The sequence below is a fragment of the Heterodontus francisci genome, chromosome 48 (genome assembly GCF_036365525.1).
Source record: "Heterodontus francisci isolate sHetFra1 chromosome 48, sHetFra1.hap1, whole genome shotgun sequence".
Lineage (NCBI taxonomy): Eukaryota > Metazoa > Chordata > Chondrichthyes > Heterodontiformes > Heterodontidae > Heterodontus > Heterodontus francisci.
The window spans coordinates 10,858,361-10,881,122 of NC_090418.1; the positions used below are offsets into that span (position 1 = coordinate 10,858,361).

Here is a 22,762-nt window from a genome sequence, read left to right on the forward strand (position 1 = left end):
TACTTGATTAGTTAAGACTTGGTTTCATAAAATGGTTATTTGTTAAAGAAACCTGGTTGGTGTACCTTACTTTGGGAACAAGGTATCTAACGGACTTGCACTAAGTGGAAAATTTGATATGCTGTGACCTGTGGAGATGTGGGACTGGATTAACAGTCCACTCCTCCCACCTTGGTAACATGACTGACGCAGATGGCATTGCCTTCCATTGAGACCTAAACTCCCACTAGTGCCTGGAGACTCCATTAAAAGGAGCTCACCATGTGAGCAGTCCAAATCCAGGCAAGAGCAGAGGATTCAAGGAGAGAGCAGGAAATGGTATCTTCAGGGGAAGGAGAAACAAAACAAGTTACCAATTATCAGCTCCATCTCTCCAGAAGGAGAATTACAACTAGTTTGCAGTAAAGTTCAGGTCCTACTCTTCACCCAAGGGAAGATGCAGCCAAACGCTGAATTGTGATCGGGCTCTGCATAGTACCAGCTACTGCTCGTTATCAATAACGTTGCAGGGTTAATAAGGGAATATAGAAGCTACAGCAGTATGAAAAAGCAAAGGGTCTCAGTAAGAAATGCTTCAAGTATGCTGTCTGACTCCACACTGCCAACTGAGATACTAAACCCAATGGATCAGTTATAATCCTACTACAAGTAGTCCTGGAAGATGAACTGAAGATCACTGCCAGCTATAACTAGGGTCATTTGTGGTTCAGGTTGCTGTCAAATCCAGCCTGTAATGGGAACAGGTTTATTTCCAGACTGAGTACAGCTGTAAGCATGATTTAGACATGTCATTCCACTAGAATGAGTTACATTTACTGCCCTATTCTCATTAGGATAGCAGCAGGGCATTTGTACACATTAGGGAAAGCAGAGTGCAGTGGATTTGCTTCCTGGTTACCACATTGCACTAAAACAACCTATTACATCAACTCCAACTAGTACAATTCCAACACCCCAATATTCATGGCAGATCCAAGTGAGAATTACTTATCTACTCAAGGTCAGCCTCAGTCTTCAGAGATTAGACAGAGCTCCTCAAACTAGGAATCTTTCTACCCCAATTCTTCACTTTTGGTCAACTAGTCTATGGAATGTGAAAACCTGTCATCACTAGCCATATAAAGCCAATGGAATAGCTTGGAGGAATCAGTTTGCCCTAATTCAGTGAATCAGCATTCACCTAAAAAAAGGTCAGTGAATTGTACTGTGAATGTTGCACAGTTGGCATAGATACATTCATCCCAGTCCTGATGCAAGGCATTGACAGTAATTTTGATACTAGTGACTGGGATCCATTAAACCAACAGGGAACAGAGGGGGGCTGCTGAGAGATACTTATTTAAAAACCCAGTCTGCAGCCACAAAAGATAAAGTGACAAATGAGCTCTTGCACACAAGATACTGCTTTATTGATCATTTCACAATTGATTGAATGGAGTTTGCTTGTGTTTCCTGTACAGGAACAAGGCTATCAATGAAGCAGAGATCAGACAGACAGCTGTCACAGTCAGGGCCACAATCAGGACCACCTCAGACTCCACACCTACAAAGCAATGAGAAACCAATGGTTAGTGAAGGAAACACTGAAGGGAAAATGAAAACTAGCAGTCAGTCAACTCACCACCTGGAGACCTCTCCTGCAGCCTTCGCTCAACCTCATTCAGGGACCCAGTTGCCAGGTCAGTCACCTCAGTATCCAGAATGACCAGGGGTCCAAGTGAGGCCTCACCCTCCCACTTCAATCCAGCTTCACTCTCTGCAATATCAAACATGCCAGTTAGAGGGGGTAAAGGGAGATCTCCCACATCTAGAGGATCAATGTCTTACCAGCTTCAGGTACAAGATCCCTCCTTCCTCTGGAAGGAAATCGGAACTCCCTTGTGGCACCACAGTTACCCACATGGCAACAGGCACAAATGTCATTGTTGGATTCCTCCAATGGGGTCCAGCTAGACAAGAGAAACAGTTGATCAACCAGGTTGTCCATCACCTTTCATACATGCGTGTGAAGAAAAACAAACTTACACATTCTGCATCTTTTGGAAAGTACAAGCTTTGTTCATGGAATCTCTCCGATCCACTGCAGCAACTTTTAGGTGACAGGTGATGAAAATCTGTGGGATAAATTTCAACACAAATTATTTAGTGACTCCCTCCCAACATGAAAAACCCAATGAATGAACCATATTCCTCTTACCAAGGAACGTTCATCTCCAAAGAAGCGGAAAGCATCCAGGTCAAACCGCAGCTTGTCCAGCTCACGCTCGTCTCTTGGCAACACGAAGGTTGAGAAGGAGCCCTCAGCTTTGCTGTCCAGGAGGCAACTGGAGAAAGATTCAAAAAGGGACATGAAGTGAATAAAGTGAAGCCATTGAGATGGGAGCAGCTGGAGAAAGCAGAGAGCTCCTTACCCATTGTAGTCAATGATGCTGTATCTCGGGGTGGAATCCTTGTCTGGGCTCAATGTAGCTACACAGCGGTCAATGTAGAGCTTCAGGGGCATGTGGTTGGTCATTGAAACAGAGGCCTCAATGTGAATGAGGTCACCCAGGTAGTAGACAGTCGAGGTGCGCTCTGTAAGCCAGTCATCTGAAGTACAAGAGGACAAGGGTTGGAGACAGTGGGTACAACTCCCAGTGGGTGAGTACAGGAAATCACTTCCCATCCACCCATCACATACCATTCATTAGGCGCAGTGAGAATGACAGATGCCCTTCTCCAGACTTGGTGGAGCTGAATGGGATCCAGGTGGGCTTGATGGGGTTACTGCTCACATTGCCCTTCCTGGAAGGAGAGGAGAGATATTTTAGGACAACATGATAAAAACCAGCTCTAGATCATATCCACAGTCAAGTAAATATTCTCACCTAAAATAATGACACTCAATGGGAATGACAGCTCCATTTGTTCTCACAATGACAGATCCATGATACTGGGGGGTGTGGTTCAGGTGGGTGGTGTAGACCAGGAAATCTCCAACCATCTGAAAGACAGACATCAGGAAAGAAGAGAATGTTTGGCTAATGAGTTTAGAGGAATGAGGGAGGTTCTCAAACTGAGTTTGCTGGGTAAATACCAAGAGGCTATTCCTTTGACTAGAACAAGGTCAGCTAATCATGCCATCGAATTTTTTGGACTTTCCAATCTCACTGGAAGTTGTGCTCAGTTGAGTACATTCAAAATAGAATAGTTCTTGGGCTAAAGTAAATCAAGCAACATGGGGACTGAGTGGGAAAGTGGAGTTAGTGTAGAATTTCAGCCACAATCTTATTAACTGAGGTCAGTCTCCAAGGCTCTACACACTGTGCTGTAGATTGTCCCACAGTTGGCCATTACCACCACAGATGTTAATGTGAGGAGAACAGGCAAGCATGAAGGACTGACCAAAAGCAAAGTGAATCAATGAAAGGACAGCTTCACTTAACAGCTAAAGGAAACACAAACTGGCAGTAATTTGGAAGTATTAACAGAAGGTTTGCCTTCATTTAATCCAAGCATTCTAATCACCAGGAGGCTCCCTTCAAATCATATTTAATTCTACAGTTTATTCACAAAAAGTCAGTTAGATTGAATTCAATATTCAGATTTTAACATTCATTCAATCTAAAAAAAACCCACAAGACAAAGCATACAGTAGGAAAAGCTTGGAAAAACCAAGTGAAGGATAAGACCAATGGGGTTGATAGTCAACACTGGATTAACCAGGTGACCTGATAAAACAAAGGACAATTGAATCAGGTTTAATGTTTACAAAACAAGCATCTCTTTATCAAGTATTAAAATGAAAAAAGAGGGGAACAATCTACATCAAGTTTATAACACAAGTTAAAGACATTACCTGCAATCTGCTGCCACACTCATGGAGCCCATAGTCAAAGAGGACAGTGTGGTTCTGAGAGTAGATCCTGGTCGGCCGACAACCTGCTGTCCCCAGGGTCAGGTCAGCAGCTTTAATCAGGTGCCTGGTTCCAAATAAATCCATCTGGACCCTGACCAGCAGGTTCTGCTCTCCACACTGCACCGTCACAGTCTGCAGTGGAGACACACTTCGACCCTCAGACACACGGAAATGGGAACCAAAGGGAGACCCAGTTGGAGGGACTCTCTGAGGCACAGGGGTGGCTTTTACTATTGTCCATGGAAACCTCTGGTCTCGAAACTGTTGCCAAGTATCAGAACAACAGACAACTCCAACTAACACCAGCACTGGGAACAAACCCCTCATTACAAAATCCCCCATGATACCAAACAACTCAACCATCCCTTCACCCACCAACCAGCTCCTTTTATACACACAACCTGCAGTCACCTGACACCAATGATCCCAGAAGCAGCAACATTGAGCCAATTAACCAGCCCCAATCTCCACAATTTACACCCAATGACAGAACTCATGGATTTATTGCCAGGAGACTCTTCCACACAGGGGTTTATTAAAGAATTCGCCCTGATCCAATGGGATTGTTGTTCTTGGTGATTGGCTGTCAGAAGTGCTTCACACTCAGAGTGTGGTTCCAAGGGACACTGCACGGATCAGGTGGAGTGGAAATGTCATCGGTCTCCATATAGTTGAAGCAAATTGATCCATCGCTGAACTGGGAAATTTCCTTCTTTTTTCCTGCTGCACAGGACGCAGAGAGGGTTTCCTGTATAGGCCTCTTATACACACTTTCAGACTTCCTCCCCTTTGTCTCCCCTCCCAACACAATCTGCTGTTCTGTCTTGCTACCCTGCGGATACTGGTAGCTCCAGAAGAGGGCTCTTTCTGTGGGACCCGTCCCCTTGCACCATTGGGAATATGGTGTGAACATTACAGGAGTGGTTGCGTGCAACGGGCTTTCAAACATCCTCACAGACCCCCAGGCTGCCTGGGAGAAGTCTGTGGTTCGTGTTTGTTCTGAGTGTGTGAGACTTTCACTGCATTTCAGTCCCAGGTTCCTGAGCATTGGCCACCCTGTGAGGAGGAGAGAAGTGGACATGTCAGAGGATCCCCTTGTGGCGTTGCTCCTGGGCCTGGCCAAGGGGGCCATTAACAGGTCCGTCCAGCGCCCGGTCAAGTGGACCCGTCCCCCCGAGAGCTGCCCTCTTCCACGGCTACGACCATGCCCGAGTGCCCCTGGAGAGGCATGTCGGTACCCCTGAGGCTTTCCGCGACTGCTGGCACTTATAAGTTTCTTGGGGGAAGTGGAGACGATGAATAATTTCAAAAGGAAATTGGGTGGGCACTTTCAGAGCTATGGGGATAGACCAAGGGAATGGGACTGACGGGGTTGCTCTTCAGAGAACAAGCATGCACCCTATGGGCTGAATGGCCTCCTTCAGGGGGAGTTTAGGGAGTCAGGTAGAAAGTTAAAAGACAGGACCTCGAGGGTTGTAATCTCAGGATTACTCCCTGTGCCACGTGCCAGTGAGGCTCCAAATAGGAAGATAGTGCAGCTAAACATGTGGCTGAACAGCTGGTGTAGAAGGGAGGGTTTCAGATATCTGGACCATTGGGACCTCTTCAGGGTACAAGAAGGACGGGTTGCATCTAAACTGGAGGGGCACGAATATCCTGGCTGCGAGGTTTGCTGGCGTTACTCGGGAGGGTTTAAACTAGTGTGGCAGGGGGTTGGGAACCAGAGCAGTAGGACAGCAGGTGAAATAAATGAGGGGGAACTAGTAAATAAGGCCAGTAGGACTAAGAGGAAGAGCAGGCAGGGAGATGTTGCTGAGCACAGCGGGACAGGTGGTCTGAAGTGCATTTGTTTCAATGCGAGAAGTATACAGGTAAGGCAGATGAACTTAGAGCTTGGATAGTACTTGGAACTATGATGTTGTTGCTATTACAGAGACTTGGTTGAGGGAAGGACAGGATTGGCAGCTAAATGTTCCAGGATTTAGAAGCTTCAGGCGGGATAGAGGGGGATGTAAAAGGGGTGGGAGAATATCACAGCTGTACTGCGAGAGGACACCTCGGAGGGGTCATGCAGCGAGGCAATATGGGTGGAGCTCAGGAATAGGAAGGGTGCAGTCACGATGTTGGGGGTTTACTACAGGCCTCCCAACAGCCAGTGGGAAGTAGAGAAGCAGATATGTAGACAGATTTTGGAAAGATGTAAAGGTAACAGGGTTGTAGTGGTGGGTGATTTGAACTTCCCCTATATTGACTGGGACTCACTTAGTGCTAGGGGCTTGGATGGGGCAGAATTTGTAAGGAGCATCCAGGAGGCCTTCTTGAAACAATATGTAGATAGTCCAACTAGGGATGGGGCCATTCTGGACCTGGTATTGGGGAATGAGCCCGGCCAGGTGGTCGAAGTTTCAGTGGGGAAAATTTCGGGAACAGTGATCATAATTCCGTAAGTTTTAAGGTACTTGTGGATAAGGATAAGAGTAGTCCTCGGGTGAAGGTGCTAAATTGGGGGAAGGCTAATTATAACAATATTAGGCAGGAACTGAAGAATTTAGATTGGGGACGGCTGTTTAAGGGTAAATCAACATCTGACATGTGGGAGTCTTTTCAACGCCAATTGATTAGAATCCAGGACCAGCATGTTCCTGTGAGAAAGAAGGATAAGTTTGGCAAGTTTCGGGAACCTTGGATAACGCGGGATATTGTGAGCCTAGTCAAAAAGAAAAAGGAAGCATTCGTAAGGGTTGGAAGGCTGGGAACAGACGAAGCCTTTGAGGAATATAAAGACAGTAAGAAGGAACTTAAGCAAGGAGTTAGGAGGGCTAAAAGGGGTCATGAAAAGTCATTAGCAAACAGAATTAAGGAGAATCCCAAGGCTTTTTATATGTTTCTAAAGAGCAAGAGGGTAACGAGGGAAAGGGTTGGCCCACTCAAGGACAGAGGAGGGAATCTATGTGTGGAGCCAGAGGAAATGGGCGAGGTACTAAATGAGTACTTTGCATCAGTATTCACCAAAGAGAAGGACTTGGTGGATGATGAGTCTGGGGAAGGGAGTGTAGATAGTCTGGGTCATGTCATTATCAAAAAGGAGGAGGTGTTGGGCGTCTTGCAAAGCATTAAGGTAGATAGGTCCCCAGAGCCTGATGGGATCTACCCCAGAATACTGAGGGAGGCAAGGGAAGAAATTGCTGGGTCCTTGACAGAAATCTTGGTATCCTCACTGGCTACAGGTGAGGTCCCAGAGGACTGGAGAATAGCCAATGTTGTTCCTTTGCTTAAGAAGGGTAGCAAGGATAATCCAGGAAATTATAGGCCGGTGAGCCTTACATCAGTGGTAGGGAAATTATTAGAGAGGATTCTTCAGGACAGGATTTACTCCCATTTGGAAACAAATGAACATATTAGCGAGAGGCAGCATGGTTTTGTGAAGGGGAGGTCGTGTCTCACTAATTTGATTGAGTTTTTTGAGGAAGTGACAAAGATGATTGATGAAGGAAGGGCAGTGGATGTTGTCTATATGGACTTCACTACAGCCTTTGACAAGGTCCCTCATGGCAGACTGGTACAAAAGGTGAAGTCACACGGGATAAGAGGTGAGCTGGCAAGATGGATACAGAACTGGCTCAGTCATAGAAGACAGAGGGTAGCAGTGGAAGGGTGTTTTTCTGAATGGAGGGCAGTGACCAGTGGTGTTCCGCAGGGATCAGTGCTGGGACCTTTGCTGTTTGTAGTATATATAAATGATTTGGAGGAAAATGTAGCTGGTCTGATTAGTAAGTTTGCAGACGACACAAAGGTTGGTGGAGTTGCGGATAATGATGAGGATTGTCAGAGGATACAGCAGGATATAGATCAGTTGGAGACTTGGGCGGAGAAATGGCAGATGGAGTTTAATCCGGACAAATGTGAGGTAATGTATTTTGGAAGATCTAATGCAGGTGGGAAGTATACAGTAAATGGCAGAACCCTTAGGAGTATTGACAGGCAGAGAGATCTGGGCGTACAGGTCCACAGGTCACTGAAAGTGGCAACGCAGGTGGATAAGGTAGTCAAGAAGGCATACGGCATGCTTGCCTTCATCGGTCGGGGCATAGAGTATAAAAATTAGCAAGTCATGCTGCAGCTGTACAGGACTTTAGTTAGGCCACACTTAGAATATTACGTGCAATTCTGGTCACCACACTACCAGAAGGACGTGGAGGCTTTAGAGAGGGTACAGAGGAGGTTTACCAGGATGTTGCCTGGTCTGGAGGGCATTAGCTATGAGGAGAGGTTGGATAAACTCGGATTGTTTTCACTGGAACGACGGAGGTGGAGGGTGACATGATAGAGGTTTATAAAGTTATGAGTGGCATGGACAGAGTGGATAGTCAGAAGCTTTTTCCCCAGGGTGGAAGAGTCAGTTACGAGGGGACATAGGTTTTAGGTGCGAGGGGCAAAGTTTACACAGAGGGTGGTGAGTGCCTGGAACTTGGTGCCGGGGGAGGTGGTGGAAGCAGGTACGATAGCGACATTTAAGAGGCATCTTGACAAATACATGAATAGGAAGGGAATAGAGGGATACGGTCCCCGGAAGTGCAGAAGGTTTCAGTTTAGACAGGCAGGCTTGGAGGGCCGAATGGCCTGTTCCTGTGCTGTACTGTTCTTTGTTCTTTGTTCTTCTGTACTTCTCGAGAGACAATGGGTAAGCGCCTGGAGGTGGTCAGTGGTTTGTGAAGCAGTGCCTGGAGTGGCTCTCAAGGCCAATTCTAGAGTGACAGACTCTTCCACAGGTGCTGCAGATAAAATTGGTTGTCGGGGCTGTTACACAGTTGGCTCTCTCCTTGCGCTTCTGTCTTTTTTCCTGCCAACTCTAAGTCTCTTCGACTCGCCACGCTTTAGCCCCGCCTTTATGGTTGCCCGCTAGCTCTGGCGATCGCTGGCAACTGACTCCCACGACTTGTGATCAATGTCACAGGACTTCATGTCGTGTTTGCAGACGTCTTTAAAGCAGAGACATGGACGGCCGGTGGGTCTGATACCAGTGATGAGCTCGCTGTACAATGTGTCCTTGGGGATCCTGCCATCTTCCATGCGGCTCACATGGCCAAGCCATCTCAAGCGCCGCTGGCTCAGTAGGGTGTATATGCTGGGGATGTTGGCCGCCTCGAGGACTTCTGTGTTGGAGATACGGTCCTGCCACCTGATGCCAAAGATTCTCCGGAGGCAGTGAAGATGGAATGAATTGAGACGTCGCTCTTGGCTGACATACGTTGTCCAGGCCTCACTGCCATAGAGCAAGGTACTGAGGACACAGGCTTGATACACTCGGACTTTTGTGTTCCGTGTCAGTGCGCCATTTTCCCACACTTTCTCGGCCAGTCTGGACATAGCAGTGGAAGCCTTTCCCATGCGCTTGTTGATTTCTGCATCGAGAGACAGGTTACTGGTGATAGTTGAGCCTAGGTAGGTGAACTGTTGAACCACTTCCAGAGCGTGGTCGCCGATATTGATGGATGGAGCCTTTCTGACATCCTGTCCCATAATGTTCGTTTTCTTGAGGCTGATGGTTAGGCCAAATTCGGTGCAGGCAGCCGCAAACCTGTCGATGAGTTTCTGCAGACACTCTTCAATGTGAGATGTTAATGCAGCATCGTCAGCAAAGAGGAGTTCCCTGATGAGGACTTTCCGTACTTTGGTCTTCGCTTTTAGACGGGCAAGGTTGAACAACCTGCCACCTGATCTTGTGTGGAGGAAAATTCCTTCTTCTGAAGACTTGAACGCATGTGAGAGCAGCAGGGAGAAGAAGATCCCAAACAGTGTAGGTGCGAGAACACAGCCCTATTTCACAACACTCAGGATAGGAAAGGGGTCTGATGAGGCGCCGCTATGCTGAATTGTGCCTTTCATATTGTCATGGAATGAGGTGATGATACTTAGTAGCTTTGGTGGACATCCGATCTTTTCTAGTAGTCTGAAGAGACCACGTCTGCTGACGAGGTCAAAGGCTTTGGTGAGATCAATGAAAGCCATGTAGAGGGGCATCTGTTGTTCGCGGCATTTCTCCTGTAGCTGTCGAAGGGAGAACAGCATGTCAATGGTGGATCTCTCTGCTTGAAAGCCACACTGTGCCTCAGGGTAGACACACTCAGCCAGCTTCTGGAGCCTGTTTTAAGCGACTCGAGCGAAGACTTTCCCCACTATGCTGAGCAGGGAGATTCCACGGTAGTTGTTGCAGTTCTTCAATGTGAGATTGAAACCAGTCTGCATTCCACTTCACACGTTTGCCATAGGTGGTCATTGTTGAGTCGTAGATGGCGTCTCTGATGTGGGCCCACTTGGTCTCTGCATCCCCTGTGGGAGTGTTTTGAAGGGCTTTTTCAAGTGAATTTCGAAACTTATGTAACAGCTGTGGATGAGAAATTCTGCTAGTGTTGATGCACAGGCGGCCCTTCTGCTTGGTGTAATGCAGTTTCTTTGGTTTGAGGCTAACCTTGCTGCACACGAGGGAGTGGTCAGTGTTGCAGTCCGCACTGTGGAAGCTGCGTGTGATTTGAACACTGTTTAAGGAGGCTCACCTTGTGACGATGAGGTCCAGCTGGTGCCAACGGCGTGATCTTGGGTGCCTCCAAGAAACCTGGTTGACAGGGTTTAGTGTGAAAGAACAAGTTGGTGATGCAGAGGTTATGATAGGTACACAACTCAAGCAGTCTCTGTCCATTCTCATTCATCCTTCCAATGCCATAGCGCCCAAGGCAGGAGGGCCATGAGTCATGGTCGGCCCCAACCCTGGCATTAAAGTCCCCCAGCAGGAATAGGTGTTCGGTATTGGGGATGCTACTAATGATATTATGGAGTTCCTCGTCTTTAGCTTCAGGTGGAGAGCAGAGTGTTGGAGCAGAGATGCTGAGTAGGTGTACTGGACCAGAGGCGGTGAGCAGTCGGATGGACAGTATGCGTTCCGAGCCATTTGAAGGTGGCTCTATCATGCTGAGCAAAGAGTTTCTGATGGCGAAGCCCACTCCATGCTGTCTTGGTTCTTCAGGATCCCTGCCCTGCCAGAAGAAGGCGTAGTCTTGCTCTCTTAGAGATCCGCTCACAGGGAGGCGAGTCTCCTGAAGTGCTGCAATGTCCACATTGAGTCTACTGAGCTCGTTGTTAATGATGGTGGTCTTCCGAGAATCATTGATTTGTGCAAGGTCTTCCGACAGGCCAGGACACATAGTTCTGACGTTCCAGCTTGCAAAACAAAGGGCTGGCACCTTCTTTCCTTTTTTTGCCGTACTGTTTGGTGTGGTGTTTACAGTCCACTCGTCGGGCAATGACCCTGAGCTCCAAGCACCCAAAGAAGCAGGTGGACTGTGGCGGGACAGAACCTTACTGACCGGGGGCTGCCCGGTTTGAGGCGGGCGGTACCTGTCCAGTGAGATGCGATGACCTCTCCCACCGACAAAGGAAACCCATGGCTCCCAATCTCTACGCCAATTGAGCTGGACTTATAACCCGTAAATGCTGCCTTCCGTGTTGTTTTGGTCGCTGTGAGGTGACTATGGAGTGACCTCTCCATGGTGCATGCCTGGGCGGATGTATGGGATTTGTGACTTGCCCAAGCGTCAAAACCCCCCTCTCGGCCTTCCTGGTGGGGTCCAAAGGAGTGCAGAGCACGACGTTTGGCACCGGTATGGCTGCAGGAACTGCCGGAAACATGCCAAAGGTGACACATGACCACCTTCGGGATTCCCCTCCGGATCTTCTGTTAGGGTTTACTCCCTTAGCCTTGATCTCTCCGTGGAAGCCCACAAGGCAGTTTTTAGGGTCCCTGCTCAGGGGTAGGTGGATGCCGGTGGGAGGGGTGCAGTGGGAAGGGGTGGAGGGAAGGGGGTGCGAGGGGGAGCTGAGAAGGCAGTTTCAGGGGTAAGGAGAGGGGGTGCAGGGAATAAAACATTTCATCGGCTCCCACCATTGGGAATTCTGCTCCCAGTACATGATGCTATTTGATAATCTCACTCCTGATATTATTGGCAAAGCCTCTGTAACCAAAAGAGTGATCGAGATGGTCAGACAAAACCAACTAATTGTATTCACACTGAAGATCATCATCACAAATTGACTCTATTCAGATCTGAAGAACATAAACCTTCACAAGACAAGTGTTGGGCACAACCCAGAATGTTTCTTCAAAGTATATCCTGCGGGGAGGGGGGGGGATATAAAAGTTTCTGACTTGATGTGAGTGCAGGTGCATTGATGAATAAACCGTTGCTGTTCTGTGTAATGGTTTTCCAGGGTGGCAGGGCTGAACTGGTGTAACAGTGTCAGCAGAGAATAGGGAAATGGACCCAAAAAGGAGCTCTCCGATTCCACTCAAGCTGTGCTGGACCTCGCTTGGAGATGTTTGATTCTGTCCTGGGAAACAAAGAGCAAATACATATTAGTGATAAATGTGTTGGAGGAGTCATTAAAACAAGTCCACTCAGAGTGAGAGTTTACTGAAACTTATTAGTATAAATTTTATTCACATTGAGGTGAAGGACCACAGTGCTGGAGAATGGGATATGTTCCATGAAACTGGAGTGTCAGAATGAACCACTCCCAGGACAGGTACAGCACGGGGTTAGATACAGAGTAAAGCTCCCTCTACACTGTCCACATCAAACACTCCCAGGACAGGTACAGCACGGGGTTAGATACAGAGTAAAGCTCCCTCTGCACTGTCCCCCATCAAACACGCCCCAGGATAGGTACAGCACGGGGGTTAGAGACAGAGTAAAGCTCCCTCTGCACTGTCCCCATCATAAATGTCTCCTTACTGCAGCAGTGAATGGTCCTGTATCTCAGAGCAGCCAGCTTCATGCTTTCTCTGCGTTCGCTTGTCGATTAGTATATCCTACTAAAGAGGAGTTTTATGCTGTGGATCTGTTGCAGTGAGATTTTCCCAAACTCACTTTACATTGTACCACAACAGCCAACACGGGGGAGAGTTTTATTCCATTATTCTGGAGCTGCACTCAGACCCAGGGTGACAGGATGGCCCTTGAACCATTTCACCGTCATTTCATGAAGAACCAGGTTCTGGGAGATTCTAGACGATGCTAAAAAAAAAAAAACGGGGTTAGATACAGAGTAAAGCTCCCTCTACACTGTCCACATCAAACACTCCCAGGACAGGTACAGCACGGGGTTAGATACAGAGTAAAGCTTCCTCAAAAACAAAGAAAAATACTAGTTAGATATCGACTGTAAATGCTACATTGTGTGAAGCTTCGGTGATCTGTGGGAAATCTGGGGCATATCCAATTGGAATGATCAAGTTGCATCCCGTATATTACTCTTTCAGGGAACTGTTCCTGAACTTTGGCTCAGCTCCAGGCCCAGGCTCCTGATTTTCGGCCTTTCGGTACAGAGAGGGGTTAGACAAACTGGCAGAACGTCTCGTGACTCTGCTCTGGCGGTGCAAAAGCAGCGATCCACATTCTCAGGGACAGCTGGGGTTGGGAAGGGGTTGGTGTCGCTCGGGCTCGTTGGCTCTCCTTTGCGGTCCTGGCTGTGCTTTGGTGTCCCATAGAGAGGGGCAATGCGGTGCCCACCCATACACTCGAGGCCTCCTGCCACCAGTGAACTCCTCAGGGAATGGAGAGTCTAATTGACACTCGTCATACTTATATAATTTAATTTGATGAGTTTCTTTTGTTCAATGTACATTCTGTGTTTGAGTTCCATTATTTGTTAGAAATCAAAGAATTCTTAAGGCACAGAAAGAGGTCACTTGGCCCATCGCGTCTATGCCAGCCAGAAAACGATCCACCCATTCCAATCCCACCTTCCAGCATTTGCTCCGTAGCCCTGCAGCTTACGGCACTTGAGGTGCCTATCCAGACTCCTTTTGAATGAGTTGAGGGTCTCTGCCTCAATTACCCTTTCAGGCAGTGAGTTCCAGACACCCACCACTCTCTGGGTAAAAAAGATTTTCCTCATCTCCCCTCTAATTTTTCTCCCAATCACTTTAAATCTATGCTGCTTTGTCACTGACCTCTCTGCTAAGGTGAATCGGCCCTTCAACCCAGCCCCCCATTCTACCCAGGCCCCTCACAATTTTCTACATTTCAATCAGATCTCCCCTCAGACTTCTCTGTCCCAGGGAGATCAACCCCAGCCTATCCAATCTTTCCTCATAGCTGCATTTTTCCAGTCCTGGCATCATCCTCGTAAATCTCCTCTGTACCTTCTCTAGTGCAATTTCATCCTTTCTGTAATGAGGTGACCAGAACTGCTCACTACAAAAGCAGCGATCCACATTCTCAGGGACAGCTCGGGTTGGGAAGGGGTTGGTGTCGCTCGAGCTCGTTGCCTCTCCTTTGCTGTCCTGGCTGTGCTTTGGTGTCCCATAGAGAGGGGCATTGCAGTGCCCACTTGTACAGTTGAGGCCTCCTGCCACCAGTGAACTCCTCAGGGAATGGAGAGTCTCACTGACACTAGTAATACTGATATACCATCACAGTACTCATGTTGTGGCCTAATCAATGAGTTATACAGTTCCAGCATAACCTCCCTGCTCTTATATTCTATACATCGGCTAATAAAGGAAAGGATTCCATATGCCTTTTTCATCACCTTATCGACCTGTCCTGCTACATTCAGGGATCTGTGGACATTCACTCAAAGGTCCCACATTTCCTCTACACTCCTCAGTATTTTCCCACTATTCGTGTGTTCCTTTGACTTGTTTGACCTCCTCAAATGCATCACCTCACACTTCTCCAAGTTGAATTCCATTTGCCGCTTTTCTGCCCATCTGACCAGACCATCAATATCTTCCTGCAGCCTAAGCTATCCTCCTCGCTATCTAACACATGGCCAATCTTTGTGTCATCTGCAAACTTCTTCATCATGCCCCCTCGAGGCCTGCTACCCGACCCGAAACCGACGGGACCCGGCGACACGTGTCGGATTCTGGTCCGGGTCCATCTTCAAGTCAAGTCCGGGTTGGGTCGTGTCGGGCTGGACACACACGGTAAGTGCTCTGCCCATCAGTATTGAAATTAAAAAAACTTACCTGAGCTGAGAGTCCGGGACAAAGCTGAGTCTGCGTAGTGAGCGAGTGATGTCACAATGACGTCATCGCGCATGCGCTGCAGCTTCGCGGAGATTCCAAGTCTGAAGGTGAGTAAAAGGATAGTCGGGTCGAGTCGAGTCAGGGTGGGTTTGGGTCGGGTCGGGTCGGGCTCGGGGCAAAATCGGAGGGACTTTGGCCAGGTCGGGCTCGAGTCCGCGGTGGTTCGGTCAGGTTCGGGTCGGGTTCTTTTCTCCCAACCTCAGCAGGCCTCTAATACCCCCTACATTTACGTCCAAATCGTTAATATATGCCACAAAAAACAGGGGACCCAGTACTGAGCCCTGCAGAACGCCACAACCCTCCAGTCGCAAAAATACCTGTCAACAATTAACCTTTGTTTCCTGCCACTGAGCCAATTTTGGATCTATCTTGTTATGTTTCGCTCGATCCCAGGGGATTTTATTTTTGTAACCAGTCTGCCATATGGGACCTTGTCAAAAACCTTGCTAAAATCCATGTAGACCACATCAACTGCACGACCCTCATCTATCTTCCTTGTTGCTTCTTCATAAAATTCAAGTAATCTATGCTGACTATCCTTGATTATTCTGTGCCTTTCTAAGTGACAGTTTATCTTGTCTCTCTAAATAGATTCCAATAGTTTTCCCACTACTGAGGTTAGACTGACTGGCCTGTAATTATTCAGTCTGTCCCTCGCTCCCTTTTTAAACAGAGGTACAGTGTAAGAAATTCTCCCATTCTCCGGCACCACACCTGTATCCAGTGAGCACTGGAAAATGTTAGCTGTGTCCTTTGAAGAGGGGGGCAGGTGTACATTCGTTCCTCTGTTGATAAAACTGGGGATAACCCCTGTCATCCTCATAGATCAATGAACAAAGCATATTATAGTATTGTATTAATGGTTCCCTTCAACATGAGCAAGTTTGGAGCTGACATCTGTCAGGTGACACTGGACCAACTCAGAGCCACTCCTATTGGTCCAAATAAAATAGGCCCTCCTGGCAATAAATCCATGAGTTCTGTCATTGGGTGTAAATTGTGGAGATTGGGGCTGGTTAATTGGCTCAATGTTGCTGCTTCTGGGATCATTGGTGTCAGGTGACTGCAGGTTGTGTGTATAAAAGGAGCTGGTTGGTGGGTGAAGGGATGGTTGAGTTGTTTGGTATCATGGGGGATTTTGTAATGAGGGGTTTGTTCCCAGTGCTGGTGTTAGTTGGAGTTGTCTGTTGCTCTGATACTTGGCAACAGTTTCGAGACCAGAGGTTTCCATGGAGAAGAGTAAAAGCCACCCCTGTGCCTCAGAGAGTCCCTCCAACTGGGCCTCCCTTTGGTTCCCATTTCCGTGTGTCTGTGGGTCGAAGTGTGTCTCCACTGCAGACTGTGACGGTGCAGTGTGGAGAGCAGAACCTGCTGGTCAGGGTCCAGATGGATTTATTTGGAACCAGGCACCTGATTAAAGCTGTTGACCTGACCCTGGGGACAGCAGGTTGTTGGCCGACCAGGATCTACTCTCAGAACCACACTGTCCTCTTTGACTATGGGCTCCATGAGTGTGGCAGTAGTTTGCAGGTAATGTTGACTCCTGTTCTAAGCTTGGTGTTGCTTGTTCCTCATTCTTCATTCCAATACTTGTTGAAATCTGTTCAATGCCATTTTCCTACTTTATAAAACCTCAAGCTAGTTTTCAATTCTACACTGGACCTTGCTTCATCTGGTGTTTCCTGCACTCCCCAATGTTGATTGTTAACACTGTTGGTCTTTAACTTTAATTGGTATTCCTCCTGACCTATCTTTCTGTAAACTGTAAATGTTCAGCTTTATTACTCATTTGGGTCATTGAGATTGCATTTTGAGTTTGAAGTTTCAGTTTTACCTAATGAAGTTGGGTTTAAAATGAAATGGGACTAAAAATTGAGCTGTAGTATATGAAAGGGAAACTCTACATTTCCTACTTCCCCTGTGATTGGAACATATGGGGTTGTGGATTAAATGAAATCTGTCTGGCCAAATTACTACCAGCTTGTGGCTTTTTGTTATTGGTTAAATTGTCACATCTCGCTTTCTTGCTGACAATTGCTTTTCTTTCATGAGACTAGACATAAGCCCATGAATGGAGATCTCTGGCCACTGGGGCCTGTTTGGCTGTTCAGTGACACCATGGCTAAATTTCTACAGTTTACTGTCCTTTCTACCCAATCCCTTGTGTTGATTCCTCTTGTACCCAAAATCTTGCCTGTCTTGAATATATCAAGTAGAATATCCCACTTGGTTGGAGAAACACCATTTGTTTACAATGCTGAAGACATTTCTTTGCTCTGACTTAAATGGCTGTCCCTTTGCCTGACTGTGATCCTAAAATCTAGACTCTCCCGCTGCAGGAAATGGTTTCCCAGCATCTAGCTTTTCATTCCCAGTAGAAATGCAATCTCAAAATTCCTTACTGAACTCTTAGCATAATGGTCTCCATTTCAGACCAGCTTGTCATTCCTTTTAGCTGATGTCTTTCAGATGGTTGGAGATTTCCTGGTCTACACCACCCACCTGAACCACACCCCCCAGTATCATGGATCTGTCATTGTGAGAACAAATGGAGCTGTCATTCCCATTGAGTGTCATTATTTTAGGTGAGAATATTTACCTGATTGTAGATATGATCTAGAGCTGTATTTTTTTCTCAATTTGTCCCAAAATGACTCCCCTGTCCTTCCAGGAAGGGCAATGTGAGCAGTAACCCCATCAAGCCCACCTGGATCCCATTCAGCTCCACCAAGTCTGGAGAAGGGCATCTGTCATTCTCACTGCGCCTAATGAATGGTATGTGATGGGTGGATGGGGAGTGATTTCCTGTACTCACCCACTGGGAGTTGTACCCACTGTCTCTAACCCTTGTCCTCTTGTACTTCAGACGACTGGCTTACAGAGCGCACCTCGACTGTCTACTACCTGGGTGACCTCATTCACATTGAGGCCTCTGTTTCAATGACCAACCACATGCCCCTGAAGCTCTACATTGACCGCTGTGTAGCTACATTGAGCCCAGACAAGGATTCCACCCCGAGATACAGCATCATTGACTACAATGGGTAAGGAGCTCTCTGCTTTCTCCAGCTGCTCCCATCTCAATGGCTTCACTTGATTCACTTCATGTCCCTTTTTTAAAATCTTTCTCCAGTTGCCTCCTGGACAGCAAAGCTGAGGACTCCTTTTCAACCTTCGTGTTGCCAAGAGACGAGCGTGAGCTGGACAAGCTCCGGTTTGACCTGGATGCTTTCCGCTTCTTTGGAGATGACCGTTCCTTGGTAAGAGGAAGTTGATCATTGGGGTCTCCATGTTGGGAGGGAGTCACTAAATTGTGTTGCAATGTCTCTCTCTCTCCCAGATTTTCATCACCTGTCACCTGAAAGTTGCTCCAGTGGATCGGAGAGATTCCATGAACAAAGCTTGTACTTTCCAGAAGATGCAGAATGTGTAAGTTCCCTTTCCCTCCTTCAGGGGTGTGTTGTATGGGAATGTGATGGACAACCTGGTTGATCAACTGTTTCTCTTGTTTAGCTGGACCCCATTGGAGGAATCCAACAATGACATTTGTGCCTGTTGCCATGTGGGTAACTGTGGTGCCACAAGGGAGTTCCGATTTCCTTCCAGAGGAAGGAGGGATCTTGTACCTGAAGCTGGTAGGACTTTGATCCTCTAGATGTGGGAGGTCTCCCTTTACCCCCTCTAACTGGCATGTTTGATATTGCAGAGAGTGAAGCTGGATTGAAGTGGGAGGGTGAGGCCTCACTTGGACCCCTGGTCATTCTGGATACTGAGGTAACTGACCTGGCAACGGAGTCCTTGAATGAGGTTGAGCGAAGGCTGCAGGAGAGGTCTCCAGGTGGTGAGTTGGCTGACTGCTAGTTTCCATTTTCCCCTCAGTGTTTCCTTCACTAACCATTGGTTTTTCATTGCTTTGTAGGTGTGGAGTCTGAGGTGGTCCTGATTGTGGCCCTGACTGTGACAGCTGTCTGTCTGATCTCTGCTTCATTGATCGCCTGTTTCCTGTACAGGAAACACAAGCAAACTCTGATCAACTAGTTATCAAATCATCAATAAACAGATTACTTGTATCTTGTCTATGTTAATTCATTGGCCACTGGAGCCTGTTAGTTAAATGGGTCCATAGATCTAATGACTACAATTAACCTAAGCCCAGAACTACACCTCGTGAATCACCTACTGGCAGAGTTTTAAAAAAGTTAACTTGTGTTTGAAGGGGTTGTTCTTCAATTGCTAACTGCATTTCAATGCCAGACTCCTTTATTCCTCCTCCTGTCGAGGAGGGATGTGAACAGGTCTGAATCTTCTTGTGGAACTGCTATTAGATTTGGCCAGTTGGGGTTTACTCTAGTTGCTGCTTTCTGTTCAATGTCTATGCTCACCCCCCTGGAGAGCGCACATTCTTCTTTTGGGTCTTTAAGGTTTGCTGCAACCAATGGGCAGTAGAGGATCTGTCATTATACATATTTGATTTATGTAGGCATACTTTTTAATGTGACTTCATTACCAATTTTCATTTGGCCAGTTAACTAAGTGAAGGTTATTGTGGGAGCAACAAATTTCAGTTTTAATAGCTGTGGGAGCCATCTTGGCTGAAGTATATGGGACTAAACTCTGAACTTTGAGCTCACAAATGCCATTTCTAACGATATGGCCTTCCAGTGGACAGTCTATCTTCAAATAGAGGGTGGGTGGGAGTCACAAGCATATCACCTGACTGGCAGAATCTAATCTGGTGCCTGAGCTTCTGTCTTGTTTGCTAGTTTGCAGGTAGAAGCAGGAAGCTACAAAGGCCCATTGAGGTAATGAACAAAACTATGGCAGATGATCCATGCAGGAAGTGACAGACTTTAGACACAGGCAGGAGCCGAGACAAAAACAAGTAGTTCGTTCTAGTAAAGGAGCAAAGACTTTAGTGATCCGAGATAATGGAATGTTGGTCCCTCTGGGAGGGATGGTAAAGGCCTTCAGTTTTGAAGAATATTGGTCAACTGGATTTGAATTTTTGAGCATGGAACATTAAGTGTAAATTTGATTTGAGGTTCAATCTGATTTAACCACACTGGGGCTTAAATTAAAGTCACATGTCCTCAATGGAGGTTTGAGGGGTAATCTGCTCAAGGTGTTTCATGTCAGAAGGATTTGAACAAAGAAAATTACAGCACAGGAACAGGCCCTTTGGCCCTCCAAGCCTGCACCGATCCATATCCTCTATCTAAACATGTCGCCTATTTTCTAAGGGTCTGTATCTCTTTACTTCCTGCCCATTCATGTATCTGTCTAGATACATCTTAAAAGACGCTATCGTGCCCGCATCTACCACCTCCACTGGCAATGTATTCCAGGCACCTACCACCCTCTGCGTAAAGAACTTTCCACGCATATCCCCCCTAAACCTTTCCCCTCTCACTTTGAAATCGTGACCCCTAGTAACTGAATTCCCCCCACTCCGGGGGGAAAAAGCTTCTTGCTATCCACCCTGTCTATACCTCTCATGATTTTGTACACCTCAATCAGGTTCCCCCCTCAACCTCCGTCTTTCTAATGAAAATAATCCTAATCTCGACCTCTCTGCATAGCTAGCGCCCTCCATACCAGGCAACATCCTGGTGAGCCTCCTCTGCACCCTCTCCAAAGCATCTACATCCTTTTGGTAATGTGGCGACCAGAACTGCATGCAGTATTCCAAATGTGGCCGAACCAAAGTCTTATACAACTGTAACATGACCTGCCAACCCTTGTACTCAATACCCTGTCCGATGAAGGAAAGCATGCCGTATGCCTTCTTGACCACTCTATTGACCTGCGTTGCCACCTTCAGGGAACAATGGACCTGAACACCCAAATCTCTCTGTACATCAATTTTCCCCAGGACATTTCCATTTACTGTGTAATTCACTCTTGAATTGGATCTTCCAAAATGCATCACCTCGCATTTGCCTGGATTGAACTCCATCTGCCATTTCTCTGCCCAACTCTCCAATCTATCTATATTCTGCTGTATTCTCTGACCGTCCCCTTCACTATCTGCTACTCCACCAACCTTAGTGTCGTCTGCAAACTTGCTAATCAGACCACCTATACTTTCCTCCAAATCATTTATGTATATCACAAACAACAGTGGTCCCAGCACGGATCCCTGTGGAACACCACTGGTCACACGTCTCCGTTTTGAGAAACTCCCTTCCACTGCTGCTCTCTGTCTCCTGTTGCCCAGCCAGTTCTTTATCCATCTAGCTAGTACACCCTGGATAAGGGTAGGTATAGGGAATTGAGAACAAGGGGGCCTGAACTTAATTTGAGTGATTCCAGTGAGGGGAGTCTGGAACAGTTAGTCCCAAGGTAGGACAAATCTCAGTCTCTTAACGTATGAGTTAAGAGCAGGAGTAGGTTCCCCTCCAGCCATTCAATACAATCATAACTGATTTGAGTGTAATCTCAATTTCACATGCCTGTCTTTTCCCCCTCGAAAACCGTATGGGTTTTCTGGGATATGAAATTGGGACGCTTAACCTGTTCTTCCTGCTTTGCAACCTTCCCCAGGGTGTTAACTACATGGTGTTAATACTTTTATCACATTGAGTACCATTACCATATCTAACAGATGGCATTAAGGTGCAGATCGTTGCTTGTTGAACTGAATAGGCCGATCGGAGGAGCCGACTCTGGTTCCCAAGTTACTCCATGTGGCCATTGAGTCCCAAAAGGTTTTAGTTGAACTTTCCAGTTGGGGGACAATTGATCAAAAACTAATGGGGTTAAAATTGGGTGGACTTGACAGAAGTTCTCTGACTCTGGTCTGAAGACACTTTGTACAAGGAAGAAATCAATGTTTTCTAGTAGATTTCATTGTAAGTGAAGTTCAGCCTCAGTTGCCAGGGAGCGAGATGGAGTCGTTGTCTAGGTAATGGAGTTTGGGGCCGGGACTGACAATGGCATTGGTTCCTCTGATATTTAGTTGGGGGAACTATCTACTCATGCAGCCCTGTGTGTCAGATAAGCAGTCGGATAATTTAGAGATAGCGGAGGGGCTGAGTGGTAATGAGGTAGAGCTGGGTGTATTCAGCATATGTGTGGAAACGGACTGTTTTCAGATGTCACCAGGGGAGCATACAGATAAGAAATAAAAGGGGCCAAGGATAGATTCTGAGGACACACTAGAGGTAATGGTTCTGGACTGGGGAGAGAAGCTACTGCAGGTGATTCTTGGGCTTGGACTTGATAGATAATAGAATCAGGGAAGATACAGATACAAGTTCAGGGTAAGGGACAAGTGCAGGGATAGATGGTATATCAGTATTACTAGTGTCAGCGAGACTCTCCATTCCCTGAGGAGTTCACTGGTGGCAGGAGGCCTCGAGTGTACGAGTGGGCACCGCATTGTCCCTCTCAATGGGACACCAAAGCACAGCCAGGACCGCAAAGGAGAGGCAACGAGCCCGAGCGACACCACATTCCCAACCCTAGCTGTCCCTGCCCATCCTGAGAATGTGGATCGCTGCTTTTGCATGGCCCAGAGCAGAGTCACGAGACGTTCTGCTGGTTTGTCTGATCCCGCTCTGTACCGAAAGGCCGAAAATCAGGAGCCTGGGCCTGGAGCTGAGCCAAAGTTGAGGAACAGTTCCCTTAAAGAGTAATATACGGGATGCAACTTGATCATTCCAATTGGATATGCCCCAGATTTCCCACAGATCACCGAAGCTTCACACAGTGTAGTATTTACAGTCCATATCTAACCTATGTCGCGCCACCCAAGTACCAGGCAATGAGCATCT

The 22,762-nt window shown here is 47.1% G+C and overlaps 2 protein-coding genes across 2 annotated transcripts; one reads left to right on the top strand and one right to left on the bottom strand.

The window, feature by feature from the left end:
• Positions 1–695: 695 nt before the first annotated feature.
• On the bottom strand, positions 696–4,240 carry LOC137357447 (zona pellucida sperm-binding protein 3-like). Its single transcript, XM_068023791.1, has 9 exons — positions 3,839–4,240; positions 2,868–2,983; positions 2,681–2,784; positions 2,412–2,589; positions 2,198–2,324; positions 2,026–2,114; positions 1,841–1,949; positions 1,622–1,754; positions 696–766 (listed from the first exon to the last, which is right to left on the bottom strand). Exons 1-9 carry the CDS (start codon positions 4,238–4,240, stop codon positions 696–698), a joined length of 1,329 nt encoding a protein of 442 aa, XP_067879892.1.
• A 10,758-nt stretch (positions 4,241–14,998) lies between these two features.
• Positions 14,999–19,025, top strand: LOC137357448 (zona pellucida sperm-binding protein 3-like). Its single transcript, XM_068023792.1, has 10 exons — positions 14,999–15,034; positions 16,197–16,517; positions 17,457–17,572; positions 17,659–17,762; positions 17,854–18,031; positions 18,121–18,247; positions 18,328–18,416; positions 18,501–18,609; positions 18,696–18,828; positions 18,907–19,025. Exons 1-10 carry the CDS (start codon positions 14,999–15,001, stop codon positions 19,023–19,025), a joined length of 1,332 nt encoding a protein of 443 aa, XP_067879893.1.
• The last annotated feature ends 3,737 nt before the right edge of the window (positions 19,026–22,762 follow it).